The 24880-nt window shown below is 42.4% G+C and overlaps 1 protein-coding gene across 1 annotated transcript in view; it reads left to right on the top strand.

The window, feature by feature from the left end:
- bsnb (bassoon (presynaptic cytomatrix protein) b) overlaps nucleotides 1-24880 on the top strand; it is a 62772-nt gene that overhangs the window by 30456 nt on the left and 7436 nt on the right. The window contains exons 4-6 of the mRNA XM_071494920.1: nucleotides 12178-12387; nucleotides 14264-20659; nucleotides 22671-24765. Of these exons, the coding sequence (XP_071351021.1) occupies nucleotides 12178-12387; nucleotides 14264-20659; nucleotides 22671-24765 (8701 nt within the window). The remainder of the gene's footprint in view (nucleotides 1-12177; nucleotides 12388-14263; nucleotides 20660-22670; nucleotides 24766-24880) is intronic.

Genomic DNA, 24880 nt, shown 5'->3' with positions numbered 1-24880 from the left:
GACCAGATCAGTTAGTCAGGGTTTGCGCTGCTGCTTTGAGCAGTGGCCTGACAACAATAACAACAATAGGAAAAGCAGCGTGATGACCATTACACTCAGTCAGAGAGATGGTCCTCCCACTGCCTCCATCCATGAAGGTACAGGGACTGTAGTGCCAGTGGAGTTTGTTGCTGGGGGCGTGAGACAACAGTTAAGTGGTAGTTCCTAATGGCTTCACTTGGTCACTGTTGTTTACCTGCTTTCTCATAAACATCTTACCTCCCACCTAAACACATACAGCTTTTTTTTGGTCTCCAATATATTTTTAGTTGATTTTTTTTGAGGGCTGGATTAGTTTGGTGTGCTATTTGTACCAGTTAATGAAGTGAACCATATGCAGCAGAGATATCTAATCAATATACTACCTGCAGTTTTAACTTTGTCTACGTCTCCCGAAAACCACTCACAACTCGCTGCATGGCATACCACCCCTTTCAACCTTTCATTAACGGCTGTAATGAGTAAATGACCACAGTACAAAGAAGTGAAATATATTTCATATGGACATGTCAGCCTCTTAAATGGCTTAAATAGGCTCCATAGGAATTAATGTTGTGCTATATTATCAGTTAAAAGCCTTTTTTGCATGCAAGGCTCTGAGACATCAGACATCAACAAGTGATTTTCAGACATAGAATGAAACAAGTGGCAGCCAGATTATCCTTGAATAAACCTATTTACAGAAAATGTCATGTCTGTAAACTATTTACTGTTTCTTTTCATTAAAGCCCTGCTGATCTATTTTCTCAGTGGCTTAATGTGAGCAGTGAATTCTTACAATAGTTTGGTTATTTCACTTGAGAGTTTTCTGTTTCTCTTCTCAATGGTTTGAAGTGGATGGGACTTGTGATGTCACACATTTCTGTGCACCAATCAGGATTTAGCAACGTCAGACTCATATGTGATGACAGTTGTGGAGTTGTTTGCTTCAGTTGTCAGGCCACTGTCAATCAAATCTGATCAAACCACATTGACACAGACCCAGTCAAGCAAATTAAACTCTTAGTTAACATTTAAGAATGTCTGACATGGATTGATGTGCATTTAGTAGTCAACATGTGATACCTAATTTCCTTTTTATGTAAGTTCCACATCTGTGTCTCACGAGATATATATTATTTTGAAGTGTTCCCATAGACTTGCCATTTCTGAGCTTAAAGTTTATCAGATAAATTGATGTATTGTTTTTTAGTAAGGTTCCTGTGTGACCACAGCTCTGTGACTGCTTCTACCTTGAATTGACATTTTGTATAGTGGATTATGCCGTTCCATTTTAGGAAGTCACTACTTACTTCTCCCATATGCACAAGGCCCACACTCACTTAGAGGATGTTGATACCCATACTGACATACAGACCTGCTAACCAAGTTAAAAGATGTACATACATCTGCAATGAGTAGACATATATTCTTGCTAGGCTTGTTCCTTCAACGTTGTCATCTGACCAGATGGTAGGTTACAGCGTGAGTAACTTGTCTGAAAGACTAATGTGTGATACATAGTATTTGCTTGACTGAAACCCATCTAAAATAAAACCGAGCTGAGGAGACAGCCAGATTAACTTGTCCTGGGGACAGACATATGTGACAGGACACATGACTTGTTTGGACTCGGCTGCCAACCACAGTGTAAAATAGGCTTGTTTGGCTGCAGCTTGATTAACATTTTGGATGCATGTTTAGAGGTTTGACTTTTGTTTTTGCCACTGTCTTTATTCTGTCTGTTTGCCTTGGAGGAGTTTTGCAAAATGCACATGTGACTGTTTAATCCTCCTTTGTGTCCATGGGAGTGAGCAAATTACCCATGGTATCACCCATTCCATGTACACTGCTGCAGACATACTGTTATTGACTAGTGCATACATCTGACTTAATCTCACTCAGTCACACTGCAACTCTGTGTTTTATTATCTTGCTGACATTAAGCCTGTATGATGATTAAAATCCTCAAAGGTGGAGAACAGTGAATGTGTCTGGAAATGTGACTGCACTTTCATAGAAGTAGGTAGATAGGTGGGAAGGTAAAAATCAAATATTATACTGACTCTGATTATACTGACTGCGTTAAACAGTTTGACCACAGAGAGAGGTGCATTCGCTAAACTAAACTGAGCTGTGTGCTGCTGCTCTGGGTGCTTTTTAAGCAAGATTGCAGAGGGATAAACACTGCAGTTCATCCTGAATATTCTCAGGGCAAATTAACAGAGCTGGTCTAAAAGGCTTAACAAAAAAAAGAAGAAGAAAAAAGAAAAGAACTACGGAAACAGTCAAATATCACCCTTTGCCTTCAGAACAGCTCCAGTCCTTCTTTGAATGCTGTCTTACGAGTCCTGAAGTGTGTGAAGTGGGATATTGGATTGTTCACTTGTTTGAAGGATGAAGGAGGTGGCTCCACTGAATCTCCCTGAAAGTTTCAGTTATATTTAGCTGTGGTGGAGGCGATGGATTAGAATTATTACATGCTTTGTTTAGTAGTTTAGTACTTTGATCAGGACACTCTTGAATATCAATGAGGCTTTCCTGATTAAATGAGGGTTAAATAAAAACAATAAAAAAAATTGTACCACATATAACGTGCTGCATTTGATGTTTGATTTTTTAATATTTTTTCATATGGAGATGGTACCTGATATCTTTATAGATTGAAAATTCAGCAATAGACAATGTGCTTTAAAGGCATCCTATGGCTTCCCCTCAATGTAAACCTGCCCTGATGTAGAAAAGGTAAGAATATAATTCACCAGTCTATATCTGTGTCCGCCTCACTACAAAAAGGAATACATTTAGAAACATGCTCTCAGAAAAGATCTTGTGGGATCACTTGGACATCTTGGTGTGTGTCCGTGTGTTTTTTATGCATGGAGAGCCCCCTGCTGAGGCGGGAGAGTCTCACCAGTCAGATCGGCCCCTGTGAGTGCTGGGCAAAAAGAGAGCACCTGTTGCCCCCTGTTGAAACAAATAGAAACAGACAGAATAAGTAAATAAAAAGCAGAAAACATGACCTGACCCTGTGCTACTGTGTCCCTGGAGAGACATCAGACACACACACACTTAATGGCAGATGACTCACTGCTGTCCTGCAGCAACACACTCCGCTGGAGAGATTGTGAGTCCTTCCCACAAAAAAAGTTATTTCACATGTAGTCTGCCACTGTTTCATAACATGCTTCTACAGTAAACACCTTGGTGGTGTGCTTGTTATCTGCCATGTTTTGTACATGAGTCTAGAATTAGTCATTAACAGAATTTTATTACTTTCTAATCTGAAAAGCTAGTCACTGGTACAATATGACCTTGTTCAGACAGATTTGGTGTTATTCTTATAAAAATGATCTCAGACAACTCAGGAAATTGCCCTAATGACCATGCCACTGTTTTTGAAAACCAGTGACCCTGAGATAGAAGAAGGAGTAGTATTCATTCAGAGCAACATAGTGTGGATATACTGTCAATACCGGCAATACCCGGAGAAATCTGCAAAACTCCCTCTGATGATCATCTAACTATACTTTGTGTTTTCATCTGCAATGCACTGTGTTAGACTTTACATGAGAGACTGTGACTGTAGTTGAGGCCTGTTTGCTCAGTGGATGATCCTTCATTTCCTGTCTAATCCACAGACCTGACCACGTGTCCCCATTGAAGGAGTCCCAGGGGATTGACCTATATACCTGCTGACTCTTACTGACCTGTCACAGCTGTGGCATGGCGTGGCGCAGCCTGGCACACTGCTGTGACATGTGCTCACTCACGCCTTGCACTGCGCACTTGGTAGCCTTAAACCTCTGTTCATTCAGACTGTGCACAATGGAAATAGATACTGTGGTTTTAAAGGGCCCTAATAGGCCTTTAATAAAGTAACCTGCCCTGCTGATTGATTCTTATTCTGATTTTTACTACAGTGAAATCAGGATCAAATACAGTGAGTATGGTTATTTTAAGTGGATTTTATCTTGAATTTAAACCTTGACTGCTAGTGTCGCATTTTTTGTTTACATTTCTTTATGCGCATACTTAACATGCAGTGTGTTTAGATGCTCCTGTGCTCCTTAACCGGTATTGAAAGTGTTTGTGTGTGTGTGACTACATGTCTGGGCACTGAACTGTGCGTGACATATTTCCCCAGTCACCTTAAGCTCACCCCATTCACACCTGCTTGGCACCATGCCCCTGTGCACGTGGAAGTTAATAATTTACACTGACCCTCCGCTCCCCTGACCTTCACTCGTTACAAATTAATTATGACCACCTCTGTCGTATGCCTCATTAATCTCTGTGAGACGCAGAATTGAGGGATTATTATGGTGATTTCTGCCTTTGTTGTTACATAGTTATCCTCTTTAATTCAGTTCTTTGTTGCTACTTTGAAGTTAGATGTGCCTGTCATTTGTGTTATGCATTATCAAAAACAATTTATATTCAGGTAATGACCAAGGCTGTTTTGATGGGAAAGATGTGAAAGCTGTTACAAAATTATTTGGGGATAACTAATGTAAGAGGGGGAACAGACAAAGTTTGACATTTAGAAGAAAAATTTGGGATAGAGGATTAAACATGATGTGTGATCATGTTGCTGCTAATGTTTAATATTGCCATCCATTGCTTTCATGTCTCTGGTGGTTTGTATCTGTCTTTTCCAACAGGGCCTCAATTTTCTTTTATGTTCATGATTTCCACTGTGACATGAAAACTACCACTCTCATGTCATGTTATGCTTTATACTCCACTTATACCTCAGCAACATGCTATAAGCCCCCCTACCATTACAATTTTGAACTTGTGCTCTTTGAAAGACTACCTCACATGTGGGAAATTATTTCCGTTTCTTTCCTGGCAATGAGCACCTAAAATATTATATCTCAGTGAGGTATGTGACTGCGCTTAATGACAGCTGACATTTCTTGCTCACAGCTTGTGGTCTGGTTCCTGGCGCAGAAACCATGCGGGGGACAGACTCTTGCTGTGAGCTGACTGACAGTGAGAGAGGAATACTCAGGTAGTGTAGGTTACAAACAGTAAGTCTGCTTGCACATGTGTTGCTACACCTTGCTTATCAGCTTATCAAAATATATATGGTGTGTATGTGTGTGGGTGTGCGTCAGAAGTAAAGTGGGACAGAGGGGTGTGACTGCCACCGCCAATTGAGCAGGGAGTAGGAGCTAAAATGGTATTTAAAAGGTTGGTGTTGAAGATGCAGCCTACACCAAGTGCAATATTTAGCAGGATGCTTGAATCTGACTTCGTGAGCGCACTGTTTGTTTTTCTGTTGTGCGCGTTCATGTTGTTATGTGGGTGTGTATGCTCCCACAGGACTCCATATCTCCATAAAATTCTGCGCTCTCTGGCTCCCTCCATGGGTAGGAAGTGTTAAAGCTTTCCACAGTCCTCTTCCCTCATCAGCAGTTTGGCCGTGTAGGACTTTTGAACCTTTTTGTTATTTCATGATTGCAACAACAACAAAAAAAAGACTCATGATCAGGGTTCTGAGCTGAGCTGTTGAGCAAAGTGACCTGTCAAGGGGGAAAAATGGTGATGTACTGTACAGTAGGGGCATTCTTAGCAGAGATCTCTCCCCGAAATAAACGTTTTTGTTTTTTTTACAACAGCTACCTCTTCTCGTATAGATAAGCTTCCACTATCAAAAGTGTTTCACCTAGAGGGTGGAGTCACTCGTGCACTGGGGGTTTAAAATATATGCAAAAATAAATCAATCACTGTTTCAGTACTATTCAGGAGAAAGAAATTAGGACAAATAAAGTACATGTACAAAGAGCAAACATTTAATAAACTGAAACAATACATTTACAATAAACTGTCTCAAATGTCCCTGTTAGTGTTTTTCACATTGAATGTACCAAGAGACAGAACCCTACAGTATGTGATGGCATTCTGAGGAAAGGCATTGCATGTCTACAGGTAAACGACTGCATAGAGAAACATATTAAGACCTTTAAAGCAGCTATAATCAGTATTTTGATATTAACAATGGTTCACATGACTACTTGTGTGTGAAATGAATCGCTTGTAGTCACAAACCCACAGACATTTTTTACCCAATGCTGCAGTTTACTTCAACTCTGTGGAGCTTCTTTCAGCTCATTGTTTTGGTTTTGATTCAAAATTATTTTCAGGCGGCTGTTTTCTGCAAAAAAAAAATCATTAAAACTCCACTGTATCCTACCTGCACAATGCAGACAGCACACAGAGAAAGTTAACGAAAACAAACCAGCACTAAAATGAGAGTGAATAATTAAGACCAATGCTAATGTTGCACCATAACAACTTCATACAACTTACAACAGTAGTAATATGAAAATGTTCTGTTTAGAGCTTGTTGCTGCCCCCAAGTGGCCAAAAAAATCTGTTATCGCAGGAGACTCTGATAAACATTCCTTACTGTTTGATACTTGATAATTGCCATGTTAACCAATAATGAAAATACTTGTTAGTTGCAGTCCACATATTTTTTGTGACATCTTTTTTGGAGTCTTGGTTGGTTGATTAGTATGCAAACTACAGAAAGTAAAAGGCAGTTTGAAGCCCTCCTTTGGGACACAGTCTAGAAGACATTCTGCAGTGGTTTGTAATTTATTTTTTCTTTGTGTGAAAGTTTGCCTAAAGTATGTCAGCTACTTTTTGTACTTCATAGTTTTTTTTCAACTTCCAGAACACCTTTTATAGTCTGGAGTTCATCTGCTGCTCTTGTGTATTTGCTCTTCTTGCTTCATTACATTTTAGCATTTTTTTTTTTTTTTGCCTTTACTGGATCATTCCAAATTGAGAGAGTCAGTAAATATGGTGGGATTTTAATTCAGGGTAGTACATTCCTTAATCAAATGAGCCACTAAGAAGCCCCATCTGTGCACTTTTAATTTGTCGTTCGCATACCTGCATTTAGGCTGTCATTAGCTGTTTGCAGTCTGGATAATTAATATACATGTACTTTCCTTCCTGACTCTGTTAGTGTGGTTTATTACATAATTTGGTGAATTTATACTCAACCAAACTTGCACAGACATTGGACAGACTCTTGTGCATATATTTGCACACATGCACTCAGGTTACATGGACACACACACTTTGTGTGAGTAATCAGGGCTGTAATGTCTCAGCAAGCTCCTCTGAAAGTGGGATCAATCTATTAGAATGGGATCAATCTCTCTGACCTTTTCCTTGTGGTAACCCGCAGTGTTCAATCTCTCATTATTTTGACAGTGAAAGGGCAGCTTTTCCGGCTGTGAGCTCACTCGATGGAGCATCGCTACACTGCTGGTGCTCACAGTATCCACTTTTGTCTCTCATGGCAGAGTCAGGCTTACTCACTTACTGCTCCCTCAGCTTCACTCTTGTGACTGTAGCAACTGAAATGCAAAAATACACATAGCGGAAGTCACAATTGCACAATTGCACCAAACATACCAAACACTTTTGCTTCAGCTGCATGTCTTTACACTATACTACACCACAACCATGGAAAGTAGTAATAGTTGTTGGAGGAGCTGCACAATGAACCAAATCATAAGCTTAAGATATTGTATATTTGTAGGTTTCAAATTTTCTATGGAATGATATGGTTGCCCTGAGAGCTGAGCATACTGCTGAAGAAAGCACAATCCAAGAAAACATCTATAGGGTATTATTTGCAAATGCATGTGAAGAGTTGTTAAACTGTATCTCAGTCTATATGTTTGTGTTCAGATTTGTTAATGTCTAAAAGAATTTACAAATCTCAGGACACATTTACAGATTTATGTACGGGTATTTACACCTTCACTGATGAAAACACTTACAATATAGATATGTTTTCTTCATTTTCTTTTGTTCTGTTTATTTGCATGTTTGTTAAGTTGCAGTGCAATGAGCTCTAAGGGCCAGTGTGGAATTACTCATTTTCTCAGACACAGATTAGATTGATAGTTGAAATCAGGACAAAAACAGTAGACAGGTCAGTAGCTGAAGCAACATAGCTCTGACTTTGTTGTTGATATTAGGCAATTCAGTAGAGTTTAGCTCATCTTAAAACCACTAAGTTTTCTCTCTGGGACTCTTACGTCAGGTCCCAAATGGTTCAAGTAAAGTCTGAAATCATATTGATGAAGCCATTGATGCTATAGCTCCACTGACAACAGGAAAAGACTGTTAGATTAATGTGGATTCAATGCCAGCGTGCCGTCAAAATGTTTGTCAAACAGTCTGCTGACAACCACTTGGTTTGACTCATTACATGAATAACAGACACTAAATGCTTCAAATGTAATTGATGGATTACAGTCAGAGTGTAGTCTCATCAGCTGCAGCTGAGTAACAGTTCAGAGCCAAGGATAAGTACATTCTCCACCAAACAGACAAGTTAACCTCCTGCCATTTAATGAGGTTACGGATTCCCTAACAACATGATCTCACTTACAAACTCAGCCCGCTGCTGGCATATGACTGTGCCGCACACACATACAGTAGAACCACACCCACAATGAATCCCTCAAAACACCAAAAATGATAGGTCCAGGTCAGTTTCTTGTCTCTTTTGTAGTTTTAGCTGCAGTTCATTTCTCCGTATTGAGCTGTTGGAGTGTTGTTCTTCAGAGGGCAGTTAAAAAGTAGAGAGAGAGATTGCCACCGTGAACTGGTTGCTCTGTTTTCAGAGTGCATTAAAGGCCTGTCTCAGAAGCACAGAGGCTCAGTCCTTTACACGGACCTGATTTTCTCCACACAGTGTGGGTAGAGGTGGGAAGAACAGCCCACATTGCTCACTGCCGTACACGCTAAAGCACTCTACATGAATAATTTGCTACTCCCAGCTCCGGTTTGGCCTTGCTCCTCTCTCCCTTTCACCCACGCAGTGGTATTATGCTGATTCAGGAGCAAAGAGGGGAGCATGGCAGTATCAATATGGCACAAAGAACGCTTCATGGAAGAAAATGCTTAAAAGTACATAATTTAGATATTTAATTAGGCTATACTGTTATGAAAAATAGTCAAAGCAGATTGGAAGTGACACTGAGGAGGCTAGATGTGAGTTCAGACTACACAGGCTGAGGTTTTTTTTTTAGGAGGGATGATTAAATGGTCACATGCATACATGTTCATGTATGTTTGCACACAGTACACACACAGACCATGTCTTCACTGTTTGTAGTGTTGCATAGCTTCAGAAGTTTTCTGCCCCCCCCCCCCACATTGTGCACTAGTTGTCCATAAACACACTGACACTAGTCTCTGACATTTCAACACAACTTTTTTTTTTTTTTTTATATGTGAAAGAAGCGACACAGATGGCTAGTTCTGAGAGTACTGCACCTGTTTATATATAGCTTCTCAGTGGAGCAGATGAGAGAGATGAAAACAAAGCAAGTCTGTCTGTTTGGCATGCCAATGGCTCCATCCACACATTGTGGTCTCAGTTGAGACAACAGATTCCTACAGGATTTGGGCACGTCGAGAAAGGTTTTATCTCAAACAGAAAAATAGCATCAGTAAAAATAACATTTTACACATACATTTCAAATGTAGCTACTGTATCTGTCTTTACTGTGTTATATTAAATTTGGTTTTGGCAGCTTATTGTATTCAAGAATGTCACTTTGTCAAACTAAGTGGGTAAAATATAGCATAGTTTTTTAGAGCCACTGTGGGTTTTACCATCCTTGAAAGGTTTCTAAACTGAAGTGTTTGCCAGGCTCTTATTTTATCTCCTTTTATGCTGAAAAATGTTGTAGCTGCCCACACTATTCCTAAGGTTGCTGCAGCATTATCCACAGTGAACTGCATATTTTCACAGTATTCATGATTCAGATGGCATAATTTCTAAAGGAGGGAGTTGCATAATTTATCATTCATGTTGTGTAATGGCTCTAATTGAGTTATAATGAGGTTCCATGTATGTCATGTTCCAGCCATAAGTGGCACTACTCTATGTTGTATGATATTCTATTGATCACAAGCTACATGAGGTGTACTTTTATTTTGGCAAGCCTGTATCAATATCTAATCAATACCCTCAATCTATAACTTGTCCAGACAATATATCCATAAACAATGGAGAACAGTCGCTCTATAGTGGCATATCCACAAGAATCTCACCACTGTCATCTACACTTTTTCAACCACCAGCAGCAGGTGCAGACATTGCACCTGCTCAGCGCCAAACAGCAGACAGAGTCAGAAACTCAAACATCTCACAAGCACAACATCCAGATGGTGATAACCAAACCGCTGTAAAGGTCAAGTAAATATGGGACTTAAATTTGTCGGGCTTTAAGGCGTAAACAGGTGTTCATTAATGTAATCAATACACAGTAATAGGATCACATATAATATATATATATATATATATATATATTTTGTGACCATCATCCTCACCACCACCTTCTCTCTTCCTCTCATCACAATAATCATTATTCCACCACCAACCCCCTATTCCTCCTTTTCCTTCCTCCTTCTCATCCTTTTGCAGGTAAATTTTAGTTATAGGTTTGTCTCCCACCACCCACTTCAGCCTGTGACTAATCATTATTTGTCAGAATTACTGGACAAATAGTAGATGTGTCCTGTGATGGTCCGTACCCACCCTTAACTCCATGGTCAGTGAAGAATCCAGAGAACATACAAGGAACCCTGAGAAGAACAAATAATCATTGTCTCACTCACTTGGGGCCTGATCAGTTTCTCTAAACAGGTTGAAGTGAAAAAGACAGACTGTGTCCTCTACTCTCATTTCTTATCTGGAGACTTATCTGTCAAACGCTGGTCTCTGAGGTCTAGATTAAGATCCCTATCATGCTGTTAGGATGTTCCTTGCTGACGAAATGATTGTCACCCTCTGTCTATCTTTCCTTGTTGTACTTGCACAGTTGTCTTTTATTTATTTTTTTAATTATTTAATTATTTATGTTATCCAGGCAGATAACTCTTCTTTTAACTCTGTGTCAGAAATATGACAGAAGTGACATCCAATAACTTCACTATTTACTGATTGTATACAGTTATTACAGTTGCAACATGAGGAAGTTGTAAAGGTATTTCAAGAAATGAATTACGTATATGCGGCCTGACATCTTGACTGTTTGGACTGCAGTAGAGTTGCCCTCTGATACAGTCATTGAACATCTGCATTGTTTTTATTTATTAGTCATTCCTGGGCATGCTGTTGAATTCCATCTTCTGTATTTATACTTTTGAAGTGTGAAACCAATAAAATAAATGATTTATTGGGTAGATGGTAATCAGCAGCAAAGGTGTTTATGAGGTTATTTGTTTTGTTGTTCAAGTCTGTGACACAAGAATACTCGCTCTTTGGGCCGGAAGCACAGATGATTATCATAGAAATGGAGGGTTATGTTACAAACATGGTGCCGCCACCTCTCTTTTCAGCTTTCTTGACCTGTAATCTAACCATTTCTTGTCATCGAGCAGCTTTATCAATCTGCTGCATTGACCTGAAATTGAATCTGCTTATGTTAATGTACTGTCTTTAATGGGTTTTGTTCTAGATTCTTAGCAGTGTCAGAATCTATAACTACCTCAAAACATACGGCTCAGTGAGGATGATTGTGAAGGACAAATTCTGCTTTTGCAGATAGAAGGTTTGCTGTGGGCTCCATCAGAGGTCTAATGACAGTTGCATCCCTCCAATCTCATAACAGACGTGTTAATTTGTATTCACACAGCACTCTTCCTCTGTGTACCCTCTTTGAGAGTGCTTAATGTTGTCAAATGATTAAGTCTTCTGGAAGAGATGAAAGGCCTTGTTTGGACAGGCTTTCAAATATTCAGTTGTTCCGACTCGCTATACTGAGTCCTTGGCACTCCATGAACGTTTATACAGCAACAACTTTCTGATTTAATTTCTTTAACAATGAAACATATTTATATTTCTGTACCCATCAATCATCATAAATGATAATCAAATAATGTTTTGAGACAGTGTCAACATCAAAGTAAATACCAATATTGAGCATACTTAATCAGATTGCTGTCCATTAAAACAGTTTTGCACCACATGGAAAAAGAAAACTCAGAGTGTTAGTATTTTATTTTGCTGATGCACAAGTGTAATAGAGTTAGTTAGGAGAAACCATCTGCTTTCATCTGATCATTTCAGCACTGATGATTGCTCCTCTCTATGTGCTTGTTTTTCAGAAGAAAGAATGGCTGTGCTTGAATTGTCAGACGCAGAGGGCTCTGTCAGGAGGCTTGGGAGATATTCCAGCTCCTGTTGCACAGCCTGTGGGATCCCCCCGGCCACCTGCAACAGCCAATCAACAACCACTTCAGCAGAAAGGGCCCAATCAACTCTCAGGGCCTAGGCCCACAGGTCCTCAACAACAGCAGAAACCACCGGGTCCCCAAGTAAGTGGCCCCATCTCTCCTGTGAAACAGGCAGGGCCTGCCCCTCAAACCAAGGGGCTTAGCCAAACATCTCCTCAAACCAAGGGTTCTACCCAACCTGTTCCTCAACCCAAAGGTTCAGCTCAGCTTCCTTCCCAAACCAAGGGTCCAACACAACCCACAGCTCAGAGTAAGGGTCCTCAAATGAAAGGTCTTAATCAATCACATGCTCAAAGTAAGAGTACTGTTCAGTCTGCTAACCAAGTAAAAGGCCCAAGCCAGGCCAAAGGGCCAACTCAGACAAAGGGTTCTGCTCAGACCTCTGCTCAGGCTAAGGGTCCATCTCATCCCTCTGGTGCAAAGGCTTCATCCACCCCTGGTAAAGCCGCACCCATCCATAACAAGGCCTCTCCCACCCCTTCAAAAACAGTACCTACACAGTCTAAACCCACAGGTAACAACCAGGCACGCAAACAGCCGCAGAGCCAGGAGAAGACTAAAGTTGCATCTAAATCTCTAAAAGAGGACGTCAAGGCCTCACCGAAGAAGGCTTTGTCAGAGACTGTCACTTCACCAAAAGACATGAAGATAGCTGATGATGCACAGAAGTCAAGACACCATGAAGTGAGCTACCTGCGACTTCCTCGTCTTCACCTGTTACTCTTGAGTCACCTTTTTAATTTTCTTTTGCTCCATTTGAATAATTGTAACCATTTCTCATCATCATCATTGACAACATCATCGCCATTAATGACATTATTGTCATAAAATCATAATAATTTTAATCATATTGTTTGGCAGTCTTGTTTTTTGTTGTTCTTCTTGTGATAATAATTTCTATATTTTTTTAAATTTTCATTGTTCTTTTTTTTTGTCTTTTTCATAATCATCAGTCCCCTCAATCCACTATCATCATTTTTATCTTACTATCTTATTGTTCATCCCCAACATCAGCATCCAAAGTTAGTACTAGTAATCATTCCTTATCAGTGTCATTTTCTTCCTCATCCTTACCATCATTGTCATCATCATCATCATCATCTTTACCATCATTATCATCATCATTGACTCCGCTCGTTCCCCCATTTCTCCACCTTGTTTTGTACACTTTTATTTTATTTGTATCAAATGCAAGCTTTTGTTAAATGTGACACTTTGTGATAATATTTTAAGCATTCCAAGCATGTTCGTTATTCTTCAACGATTCGAAGAATGCAATGGAGAATGCGTCAAAGATGGCAATCAAGCATGTAACCAAATGACATTTGTCTGTAGTTGTTTGTATCTTCAGCTGTCTGTTATATTCACTCTGTGTCAGTGTATTTATCCATCTGTGTGTACATAACATTTAAAGGCAAACTCAACCCAAATCAGATTACGTTCATAAACAGGCCATAATAAAAATCTGGGTTCAGACTAATTATCTTTTTGTGAATATTATAGATTTAAAGAATTAAAAATGGTGAGATAAAGTATGACATTTTCTCAGGATAACAAATGTATAAATGTGCTCAGTGGTAACTGTATGCAAAGTAAATTCACCTGATTTCTGAAACCAAAACGCAATACAATGTAAATATTTGGGTTGATTTTAGCCTTAAGTACTACTATAGGCAATGTTTTTTGATAAAGTGTTTGTTATTTTCTATGTATTTATTCTCTAATATTTTAGTGCTAGTGTTAGTGATTATTTCATCTGTATTAGGCCTAGTGCATTAATACTGGCCCCTATTATCTAAAAATGCTCATAAAAATGTCACTGCTGATGAGTTTGATGAAATAGTGGGATACAAGGTGTGCACTGAGGCTTGTAATAGACCTTGCCATGAGTTAATTTAGGGACAAATTATGCCTTTTTTTGCTTCTGACCTCTTTTTTCCTGTCTCTCTTTCTGTAGGATTACAACAAATCCAGTACACAGAGTTTAAGTGACACTGGATACTCTTCAGATGGGATCTCAAGCTCTCAAGGGGAAATTACAGGCCAAATCCGGGAGGAAGAAATCAAGCTCAGTGAAAGAGGTGCTTCCATCCCCTCAGAAATCACCAAGCTAGAGAGCTCCATGAAGCCTCTGCTAGAGTCAAATACTGCCTCAGACCAAAAGCACAGGCCACGTTCACTGTCAGTTGGACAGGACCGGGACTACAGTCCTGATGATGATGCAGCAAGGGATGAGTCAGAGGATGACCTCAGTTGTAAGCTTCGCCATGATTATGTGGAGGACAGCAGTGAAAGTGGTCTCTCGCCATTGCCAGTAAGACAGAAGAAGTCACATAAAGATTTAACAGATGAGGACTTCATGAGGAGGCAAATTATGGAGATGAGTGCTGATGAAGAAGAGGTGGAGGAATATGGAAACCAGAAGACTAAAAGAGGACATAAAACCAGTGGGGATGTGAGCAAAGAGAGACGACGACTCTCTCACCATTCTAATAGTTTTGAGGATGACACCAAAGTATCAGAGGCTGCATATAAGGCAAATGAAGAGGAAGATGTTGTAATGGCTGGAGGCCTTCGACGCTTTAAGACCATTGAGCTGAATAACACAAATAGCTATAACCGAGAAATGGAGCTCAGTACTGAGCATGACCTACGCGAGCCAGAGCTAGAAATGGAGAGTCTGACGGGTTCTCCAGAGGAGCGGTCCAAGGGGGAATATTCATCCACTCTGCCTGCCACCACTCCTAGCTACACCTCTGGAACATCCCCTACATCTGTATCGTCTATGGAGGATGACAGTGACAGCAGCCCTAGTCGTAGGGCAAGACTAGAAGAGGCAAAGCAGCAAAGAAAGGCTCGACATCGTTCCCATGGGCCACTGCTACCCACTATAGAAGACTCATCTGAGGAGGATGAGCTCAGAGAGGAGGAAGAACTACTTAGAGAACAGGAGCAGATGAGAGATCTAGAGCAACAGAGGATCCGAAGTACTGCTCGAAAAACAAAAAGGGATAAAGAGGAGCTACGGGCACAGAGACGCAGGGAAAGATCTAAGACTCCCCCCAGTAATCTCTCTCCTATTGAGGATGCATCACCAACAGAGGAACTGAGACAGGCTGCAGAGATGGAGGAGCTTCATAGATCATCATGTTCTGAATACTCACCTTCTATGGACTCAGAGGCAGAGGGCTTTGAGATGATTGGTGGGAAGCTTTACAAATCAGGAAATGAATATAACCTTCCAACCTTCACATCACTCTACTCCCCTACTGAAAAGACATCAGCAATGTCACCATCTGATAAGACACTAAAAAGTGCAGAGGAGGTCTATGAGGAGATGATGAAGAAAGCACAGCTCATGCAGAGGCAAGGACAAACAGTTACTCAGCAGAAAGTTGCCTCTCAGCCTGACAGTAAACATAATCTTGAAGCAGGAACTGTCCTAACCCCCGGCTCAAGCCCAACGCAGGTTACTGCACCTATGTCCTTCTCAACAACAGGGAGTGATCCAAGAATCCCAGGAATTCATGCAGCACAGCATCTATCAAAAGAAACACAAAATAGGATGATGACACAGAGTGCCAAAATTGAGGGGGTTGTTGGAGTTGCCACAACCAAACCCCAAGTCAGTCAGACTGCCACAACTCGACAGGCAGGTAGCGCAGTGCCTGCCAGCAGCAGAGCAGGGTCTCAGAGACCAGCACAGGCACCACCTGACGCTGGAGCTTCCTCCCTAACCTCAAAGGTGTTTTCCCTTTTCAAAGGTCCTAGCCCTCCGGTCTCCCCCACTACTTCCCCAGCACAAAGTCCAACGCATATGCCATCTATTCGACCCACTGGTGGTAGCAGCAGGCAGCTGCCATCCTTACCTGGTGGTCCTACATCGGCTACAGCCCCCCATGGAGCTCAGGCACCTCAAAGGGCAATGTCACCACGTCTTGCACGACAGCAGTCCTCTCAAGATTCACCAGTGATGGTGATAACAATAGCCTCTGAAACAACTAGTCCTGCTAAACCACTGACTGTAAATTCTTCCACTTCCCCTTTGTCATCCCCCACACAGGTCAGTTGTAAAACATTGTATAGCTCCCAGCCCCCATCTACAAGTCCCCCAACATCACCACAAATGCATCCATCGCAACAGTCTCCTAAGCATTCTTCACAGATGGTTCAAAATGTTGAAAAAGTAAACGTTGGTATTAGCACAGTGACAACAACTGCACATGGTCGTGGATCTATGGAAAATATATCTCTATGTAAAATCTCAAATATTCCAGGGACTTCAAAGGTTGTGGGTCAGGGCCAAACTCATCCCAGCACTAATGTTGTAGATCTGAGGACCCCAATGAGGCCTGCCCCAATAATAATGACAGACCAGGGGATGGACCTAACATCCCTTGCCTCTGACACGAGAAGATACTCTGTAGGAGCAGAGCAGCCATCTGGTCGACACACCGCTGTGCAACCTCTTATTATGAATCTGAATGCTCAAGAGCAACCACATGTATCTGTATCTACACCGACTACAGTGAGTGTCACGGTTGCAGGTTCAACGTTCCTGTCCCAACCCAAGCAACCAGTGGTATATGGAGATCCTTTGCAAAACCGTGTGGATCTGGGGCAGGGGGTTGGATCAGCTGTATGTTTAACCCAGAGTAAGCCATCGATAACTGACCCATCTATTCCCAAAATTGATGCCTGTTTGGAGAACCTGGGTATACAACAGCAACAATTGCAGTTACAACAGCAGAAGCTCTTGCAGCAGCAACAACTTCTTGAGCAGCAGCTCCAGCAGCACCAACAGCAATCCTCTTATGCTCGTTACAATTTAGCTAATCAGGTCCAGCCATTGCTGATGAAAAAAGACCTTGTAGTGAGCCAGACAAGCAGTGCCCAGCCTGTAGTGACTGCTAGTGCCATACCTAGAGTATCCCCCCTGGCTCCACCATCAGTGTCTGGGGCTCCTGCTTCTAACGTTCCCCATGAAATCTATGGTGGAGTTGCCTTAGAGCTAAAAAACAAGCCGACAGTAATCAACTTGTCCACAGGTAAACCTCATGTTATGATGGTGCAACTTGATGAGAGTAACACATCGCAGGTGGGAACAGTGACTCAACTGGTAAAGCGTGAGGAATCTCCTCCCCCTCCTCAGGTCTTGGATCTCACGGGACAGGTCAAATCAGAAAACCAGGCGGCTTGTTGTGATGTTGTTTACAAATTACCCTTTGCTGGTTCCTGTTCAGGGTCATTCACTCAGAAGCCTATAACAGTATCCTCAGATAAAAATCCCACCACTGAAACCTCTCAAGCAGCCCACCCTCCCCATCCACCACACTACAATGTTAGCCAACAACAACAGCAACAACAACAGCAACAACAACAACAACAACAGCAACAACAGCAGCCTCAAGCTACACAAGGAGTTACAGAAGAACATAAACCATATCAACCACCCATAGTCCCCTCAGGAAGAATGCAGCCTTCAATGTCTGATACTAATCTGCCTTCCATGACTGATGCTGGTCACTACCCGAGCAATGTCCAGGGGGGTCTTGCAGTAGATCTTAGCAGCATGAATCAGGCTTATGATGGTGGATATCTTGGCATGGGAGCACAGTATGGATCTTACACAGACTTGCGTCACCAAGGAGATTTTGTAGGTCCTTCATTACCCCTTCGCCGATATGGCTCCATGTCAAATATCAATTCTGACTATGCATATGGTTCACGTGACCTAACAGGATCACAGGACTCCAATCTGGCTCAGTACAGTGCAACAACCGCCAGGGAGATCAGTCGCATGTGTGCAGCTCTGAACTCAGTGGACCAGTTTGGGAGCCGGTTTGGAAATAACCCTGAACTGGTACCATATGGGGCTGGAAGGGGAGGATCTCTAGGTAGGCTTAATCTCCAGCAAAGCCTAGCGTCGATAAGAGCAAACCTACTGTATGGCCCAGATGGAAGACCAACGGCAAATGGCCAAACCCTAACAAACCTAATAAATGCCAGACAAGCAAGTATACGCGCCATGTACCCTGCTGCTATGAGAGGAGGTGATGGTATGATATATTCCACAATAAATACTCCCATAGCCTCTACCTTGCCAATTACCACCCAGCCTTCCTCTGTCCTGCGTCCCATGCCTAGGGGAATTTACAGACCATACCCTACAGGTGTAACAGCTGTACCATTGGCTAGTCTTACCAGGTTGCCTCAAGTGACTCCTCGAATGCCTCTGTCCACACAGGGACCATACTCTTACCCTTCTCCAAATCAGTATCCTACATCAGCTACACCATCAGGAAGTGTGCCTGCTGCAAGCAGCTCACACCAGGAAACTCCAATGTACCTTGGAAAGCCTTTAACAACAGTTGCTCCGCAAACAGCTGCAACCATTCCACCAACCCAACCCCTGGCACACTTAGGAGCACAAAATGTACCATCACCTGGTATGCAAACCACAGAAGATCAGCAGACAGACCGCACTCAATTTACCTCACAAAGTGTTTCGTCCCTTTCTCACACTCAAGGGCAAAATCCAAATGCCCAGTCAGTGCAGGCTCCAATGCAGCCACAACAGTTACCTGCTCAAACCGAACCTTTATCTTTGACTCAAACCCAACCTCAAGTTCAGCCCATCAGTCAACCACAACCATTAGTTCTGCCACAGGGCCAGCCACAAGCAACACCCCATGGTACTGCCCTAGCACAGAGTTCCAAACTTTCTCCTCCCATGGATGCACAGAAAGGTAAGGAAGATGAGAGACTGAGTCAGCAACAAGAACATATGTTGCAACTAGAGCGAGAGAGGGTTGAACTGGAGAAATTACGGCAGCTTCGCCTTCATGAGGAGCTTGAAAGAGATCGTATGGAGCTCCAACGACACAGAGAAAAAGAACAATTACTTGTTCAGCGTGAGATTCAAGAACTACAGACAATCAAACAGCAAGTCCTACAACAACAGCAAGCAGAACGGGAGACACAGCTCATTATGCAAAGAGAACAATTGGCTCAGCAGAGAATGCAGCTTGAACAGATTCAGTCTCTGCAGCAGCAGCTTCAGCAGCAGTTGGAGGAGCAGAAAAGGCAAAAAACAGCAGCAGTGGAGGCAGCAGCTGCTGCTGCAGCAGCAGAGGCAGCAGCTGCATCAGCAGCAGCAGCAGCAGCAACATCTGCCCAGGGTGCTATACAAGGGGTAGTTGTTGGAGGAGGGACCCCTCAAGGGTTCATTATCTGCGACCAGAGTGGTAGAGTTATTCAACAAGATGGACAGAGTGTTCAATTTTGGCAGGATGGACAAGTGGTCCAAGCTGTGGTGGCTGCTCGACCTATTCATAGTTCTGCTTCTGAAATGTCTTTGAGGAGCAGTGACAAACAGGCTGATTCCAAGACCATGAAAAAGCAGAATTCCATGCCTCGGCTGAGGGATGGCTCAGAGGAGGACTCTGTGAAGAGAATTACAGACAGCTGTGTGCAAACAGACGATGAAGATGGAGAAGACAGATTCATGAACAGGCGTAGGAGAACAAGGCGTATTGCGGATTGTAGTGTGCAGACTGATGAGGAAGACCAGGGAGAATGGGACCAGCAGCCAGTAAGGCGCAGGCGATCACGGGTATCCAAGCACTCTGAATCCAGTGGTGAGACTAAATCAGATGGGTCATCTAAAGTAGCTTCTGCAAGTATAGCTATTCAGACCACAAATGATTCATCATGCCAGACAGAGCCTGACCAGCTGGGCAGAGTTTCACCTGCAATCCACATTACCATGGCAGAGACCTCCAAGGTTGACCTATTACATTATATAGCCGCCCCTGAAAGGACCCACAAAGGAGAGAGTCTGGCCTGCCAGACAGAACCAGAGTCTCATTCTCAGGGTGTGGTCGCCCCTCAGTTGAGTGTCCCTACAACTATCAGTCCGTACTCCACAAGTCTGCATATAGTAGGTGCCAACACATCGGATCCAACCTCTCCTAGACTCCAAGGAGTTGCTAAGTTTGAGAGGCGGAAACCAGACCCCCTGGAAATTGGCTATCAGCAGCAACAAAATGAGTCTCCATCTCGCCAGCCCCCCAAATCTCCCCAGGTGCTGTACTCCCCTGTATCGCCATTGTCTCCTCATCGCATGCTGGAAACAACATTTGCTTCCCAGGAGAAACTCAACAAGGCCCATGTTACACCGCAGCAGAAGGCCTTTACCGCTGAATCACCCCAACGCCACCAGACCCTGCCAAGACCCATAAAAAGTGTGCAGCGCTCCATGTCAGATCCCAAACCTCTCAGCCCCACATCAGAGGACCCAGCCAAGAACAGGTTCTCACCATATCATCAGCAAGCTGTGTCCAACAGTCAGGTACGAAACCATCACTTTTTCATGAAGAAGAATTTACCACTTAATATAAATAGAAATGAATGAATGAATGTTCACCGAAATTATAGTAAATAGCATATAAAAATAAAAATCTATATTTTAGGGGAACATATTCAGAAGAAATATATATTTCTAATTTCTATTCACTAGTTTCTTTGAATAAAGCTACAGTGCATAAACAAAATCTTACACCAGAGACTATAAAAATCCTCAAATTAGGGATTATGCCTCATGGAGTCTTTTGATAAAACATTTTTCTAAATATAACAAAGATGTTTTTGCTGATATACAATATGTACTGATGTCAAGTTTACCATATATAATGAAATACTAATAAAATTATGAAATATAAAAAATAAAACATTATTAAATGCATTATTTTTTTGGTAATACATTCAAAGTATTAGAGGTCACAACAACATAACACATGATGTCATAAATGATGTCCATCTCTTGCACTCAAGCCAAAGGCCTTTTTGATTAATACTTATTTTTGTTCAGTGTCCAAAACAATGAATTGCTTTTTTACACTATAGAAGCAGTCAGTTTAACGTCTGAAAATAAAAATTATGAAACAAAACAAATATATGTATATGCCTTGTGTGGACATACAGGATCACACAGGATCTGGCATCGACAAAGTGACAGAATGTTCTCATGAGAGCAGCTGGTCATGCCAGAAAAGATTTTCCCATCATCCTTTTCTGCTGTATCTCCTCCCTGATCTTCCCCCTTTCTATTATTTTAGTCTGTTTCTCTCTCTCTCTCTCTCTCTCTCTGTCTCTCTTTCTCTCTCTCTCTGTCTCTCTCTCTCGCTTTCTATCATGTCTTCTATATCTGGCAAACCTTAAAGAGTTGCCAGGGGGACACACAATGTGGAGCAATCCTGGTGGTGCTTTGCTGTCTCCCAGATTGTTAGCAGCTGGTCAAAGTAAATTAATATTGCTCTGTGCTTAGACCAAAATTAAGCTGAGAAGCAAAGATAGAAGCAAAGATTTAGTAGCATTTTACATATTTGTACTTCTAATCTTTAGTGTTAGTGTTTTATACCTGGTTCTCTTGTGGATACTTAACAAAATCAACATGGATCTACCCAACACAACTATTTTGTAAGTAGTTGACTAGCAAAGATGTCTTTTTAAATAGTGTTTTTATTTGTAATGTTTAACTGTTCTTGCCTGCATGCCTTACATAAATATTTTGAGCAATGTGAAAAAAGACAGATACTGTGGATGTTTGATCAGAGGAGAAATGGAAAATATATTTGAATGAAATCAAAACACTCAAAACACTCATTGTACTTTGATATCTCCTGGCAATTTGAAAAAAAATCTTTTACCATTTCATACTTACTGTATGTTTACATTTACTAAGCTGCTAAAAAAACTAATTTCTTTTTCAGCATTTTATTTTAATCAAAAATTGTTATGACATTCATGGATCCTGCATTTTGAAATTCTGCTTGGTCAAACATATTTATTGATGCTAGTAGAGACATATCTGACTAATATTTAACTTAATGCAGTTAAGAATGTTACTTGTTTAAGATAACAAGTAACATGGCTAAAATGTCCCTAAAGTGGTTCCACTTGGGGGTACATGTAGCACTATTATTATATAATAGAGGTGCTTTGAGTTGACTACACTGACTGCCCCTTCTAAACAGTTTACTTTACATTGTTAATCAGGCATGAAATTAAAGTAATCACTTAGCATCTTTGGCTTCAGTGAAACAACATTTTAATCAATGTAATAAAATCAAACTATGTTAACTGAACTACTGATGGAGCTAATGCTCCTGTAGTACATAGGTCAGTTAACATCAAGTGGTCTGACAACATATCAAGCTGCATAGCTCTTCACTTAGGTCTAGGGATGATGGAATTTGCAGACCCTCTGTTAGTACCCAGTGTACAGTAATGAGTCTAATTTACATAAACACATTCTGTTTATAGCTCAGTGTTTGCTGATGTGTCTCTGCCTCTCCTAGCAGATGGCCTCCCTGCAGCAGCAGCAGAACTCTCTGATGAGGAAAGTAAAGAGGACTCTCCCCAGCCCCCCTCCGGAGGAAACTCCACTCCCCATTGTTACTCCAGCACAAATGTACAGCTCTCCTGGCATGCCCCAGAGGGTCCTGCCCAGACCCACGCAGGGAGTCACCAAGGCTGGCCTGCTGAGTGAACTGAAAGCTGTGGAGCAGGAGTCGTCAAAGCTCCGTAAGCAGCAGGCTGAACTGGAGGAGGAAGAAAAAGAGATTGATGCCAAGTTGCGTTACTTGGAGCTAGGCATCACACAACGAAAGGAGACTATGGTGAAGGAGAGGGAAAGGAGAGAGCTGGCTTACCTGAGATGTATGGGTGATGCTCGTGACTACATGTCAGACAGTGAGCTCAATAACCTCAGGTTGGTAGCTGCAACAGGAACCTTTGATGCTAATGGTCTGCTGACAAGGCCCAGCACTGCACCACTGAGTCAATTTACTAATGACCTCAATGCAGCTTCTCAGTATCCTTCAACTTCATCTTATCTGTCTTATTCATACCCTCAAAGTCAACCATCAACACAGCAGCCAGGCTCTGCTTACCAACAGATAGGCTTCCAACCTCCTCAGTACCCCTCATCCTCTGCACCCCAGCCAGGAACTTTCCAGCCCCATCCCCCACCAGGCCCAGGCTACCAGAACCAGGGAACCTATTCCTCTCGCATGTATGCCCAGTCCTCCTACCAGCCGGACCTTGGCATTCAGCAGCATGGTCACCAGGGCTTCCAACAGGCTGGTCAGCCCATGCCAAGTCAGAGTCTCCCCTACCCCAGCCACAGCTCTTACCAACCTGGCCTCTCCTACCAACCCCAGGCAGAGATCCTTACAGTCCATCAGAGACCAAGGCAAACATCTTTGGCTGACCTTGAGCAAAAACTTCCCACCAACTATGAGGTCATCAGTAACCCAGCAGTGTCAGTGGCAACATCAGCTCAAGATACCAACTTTGGCACAGTCTACAGCAATGCATATGGGCAATACCGCCCACCTGAGCCTGGTCTGACTCATTCTGTGGACAGCCCCACCTCTGCTTATGCTTCAGATGGTCTCTACACCTCTAACCTTGAGCAAAATATTCCTCGGAACTATGTCATGATTGATGACATCAGTGAGTTGACAAAAGACAACACTAGCCAATCCACTGATGCTTTAGGTCATCCTGTAGGGGGGCGTTATCGCACTGAGAACGGCCCTTCCCGTGGGAGTGCCTATGGTAGGCCTGAAGATGAGTCTGTGGATGCTTATGGCAGATCTACAGGCTCAACAGGTTACCAAGGAACAGTAGACAGTCGCACCAGCACCACAGTGAGTGGGGGTTCCTCCTATTATTATGATGATTATAAACACACATCACGGAGCAGCTCCAGTAGCCACAAACTCACATCCAAGAATCTCGCCCCTGCAGTAGTTTCCTCTAAACGCAGTAAGCACAGGAAACAGGGAATGGAGCAGAAGATTTCTAAATTCTCCCCTATTGAGGAAGCACGGGATGTGGAGTCTGACCTTGCCTCTTACACAATGACAACATCAACAGGAGGCAGCTGTACAGTTGTGTCCAGATCCAAGAAGCTTCAGGATGACGTCACTTACGGAATGAAGAAGAATGCATATGACCAGCAGAAATATTATGGCACCAGTCGTGAGGGTCTTGAGGAGGAGGACCGCATGTATAGCTCTGGTAGATCCAGGTCTACTGGATATGGTATGGACAAGATTTCCTCCAGAGATGCCACAGGCCATAGGAGTAAATCCTATGAAAGAGATGCAATGGAGCGGTCTCAGAGAAGCAGCCGCAGTGGAAGGCCACCCATGCGCAGCCAGAATTCAGAAGAAGAGAGCCCACTCAGTCCTGTCGGGAAGCCTGTAGGTATGGGAAGAACCTCAGGCATATCAGAAGCCCATGATGTGAGGAATCAGTACGGCTCCAGCCATTCGTTGCCAGATGTGCAGGACCACCACAAGAAGGAACTACCCAGGAGTCATGTCTATAAACCAGATGACCCTTACCTCGTCGATGACATGCAATGTGCTGTTTCTGACAGTGAAGGTAACTGGTGCTGAATCATTTGTACTGCATGAAATTCGTTCCTCCCATCTTAAAAGTGTACTGGAAAGAAAATGCATGTGGTGTGCCGAGTGTGGAATTTTGAGAAACACGGCTA

This window comes from Trachinotus anak, unplaced genomic scaffold, assembly GCF_046630095.1.
Source record: "Trachinotus anak isolate AG129_WGS33_773 ecotype Australia unplaced genomic scaffold, CSIRO_AGI_Tana_v1 ptg000013l, whole genome shotgun sequence".
Taxonomy (NCBI): Eukaryota; Metazoa; Chordata; class Actinopteri; order Carangiformes; family Carangidae; genus Trachinotus; species Trachinotus anak.
Note: the sequence above shows the minus strand (reverse complement) of the source record. Positions and strands in the feature narration are given on the sequence as shown.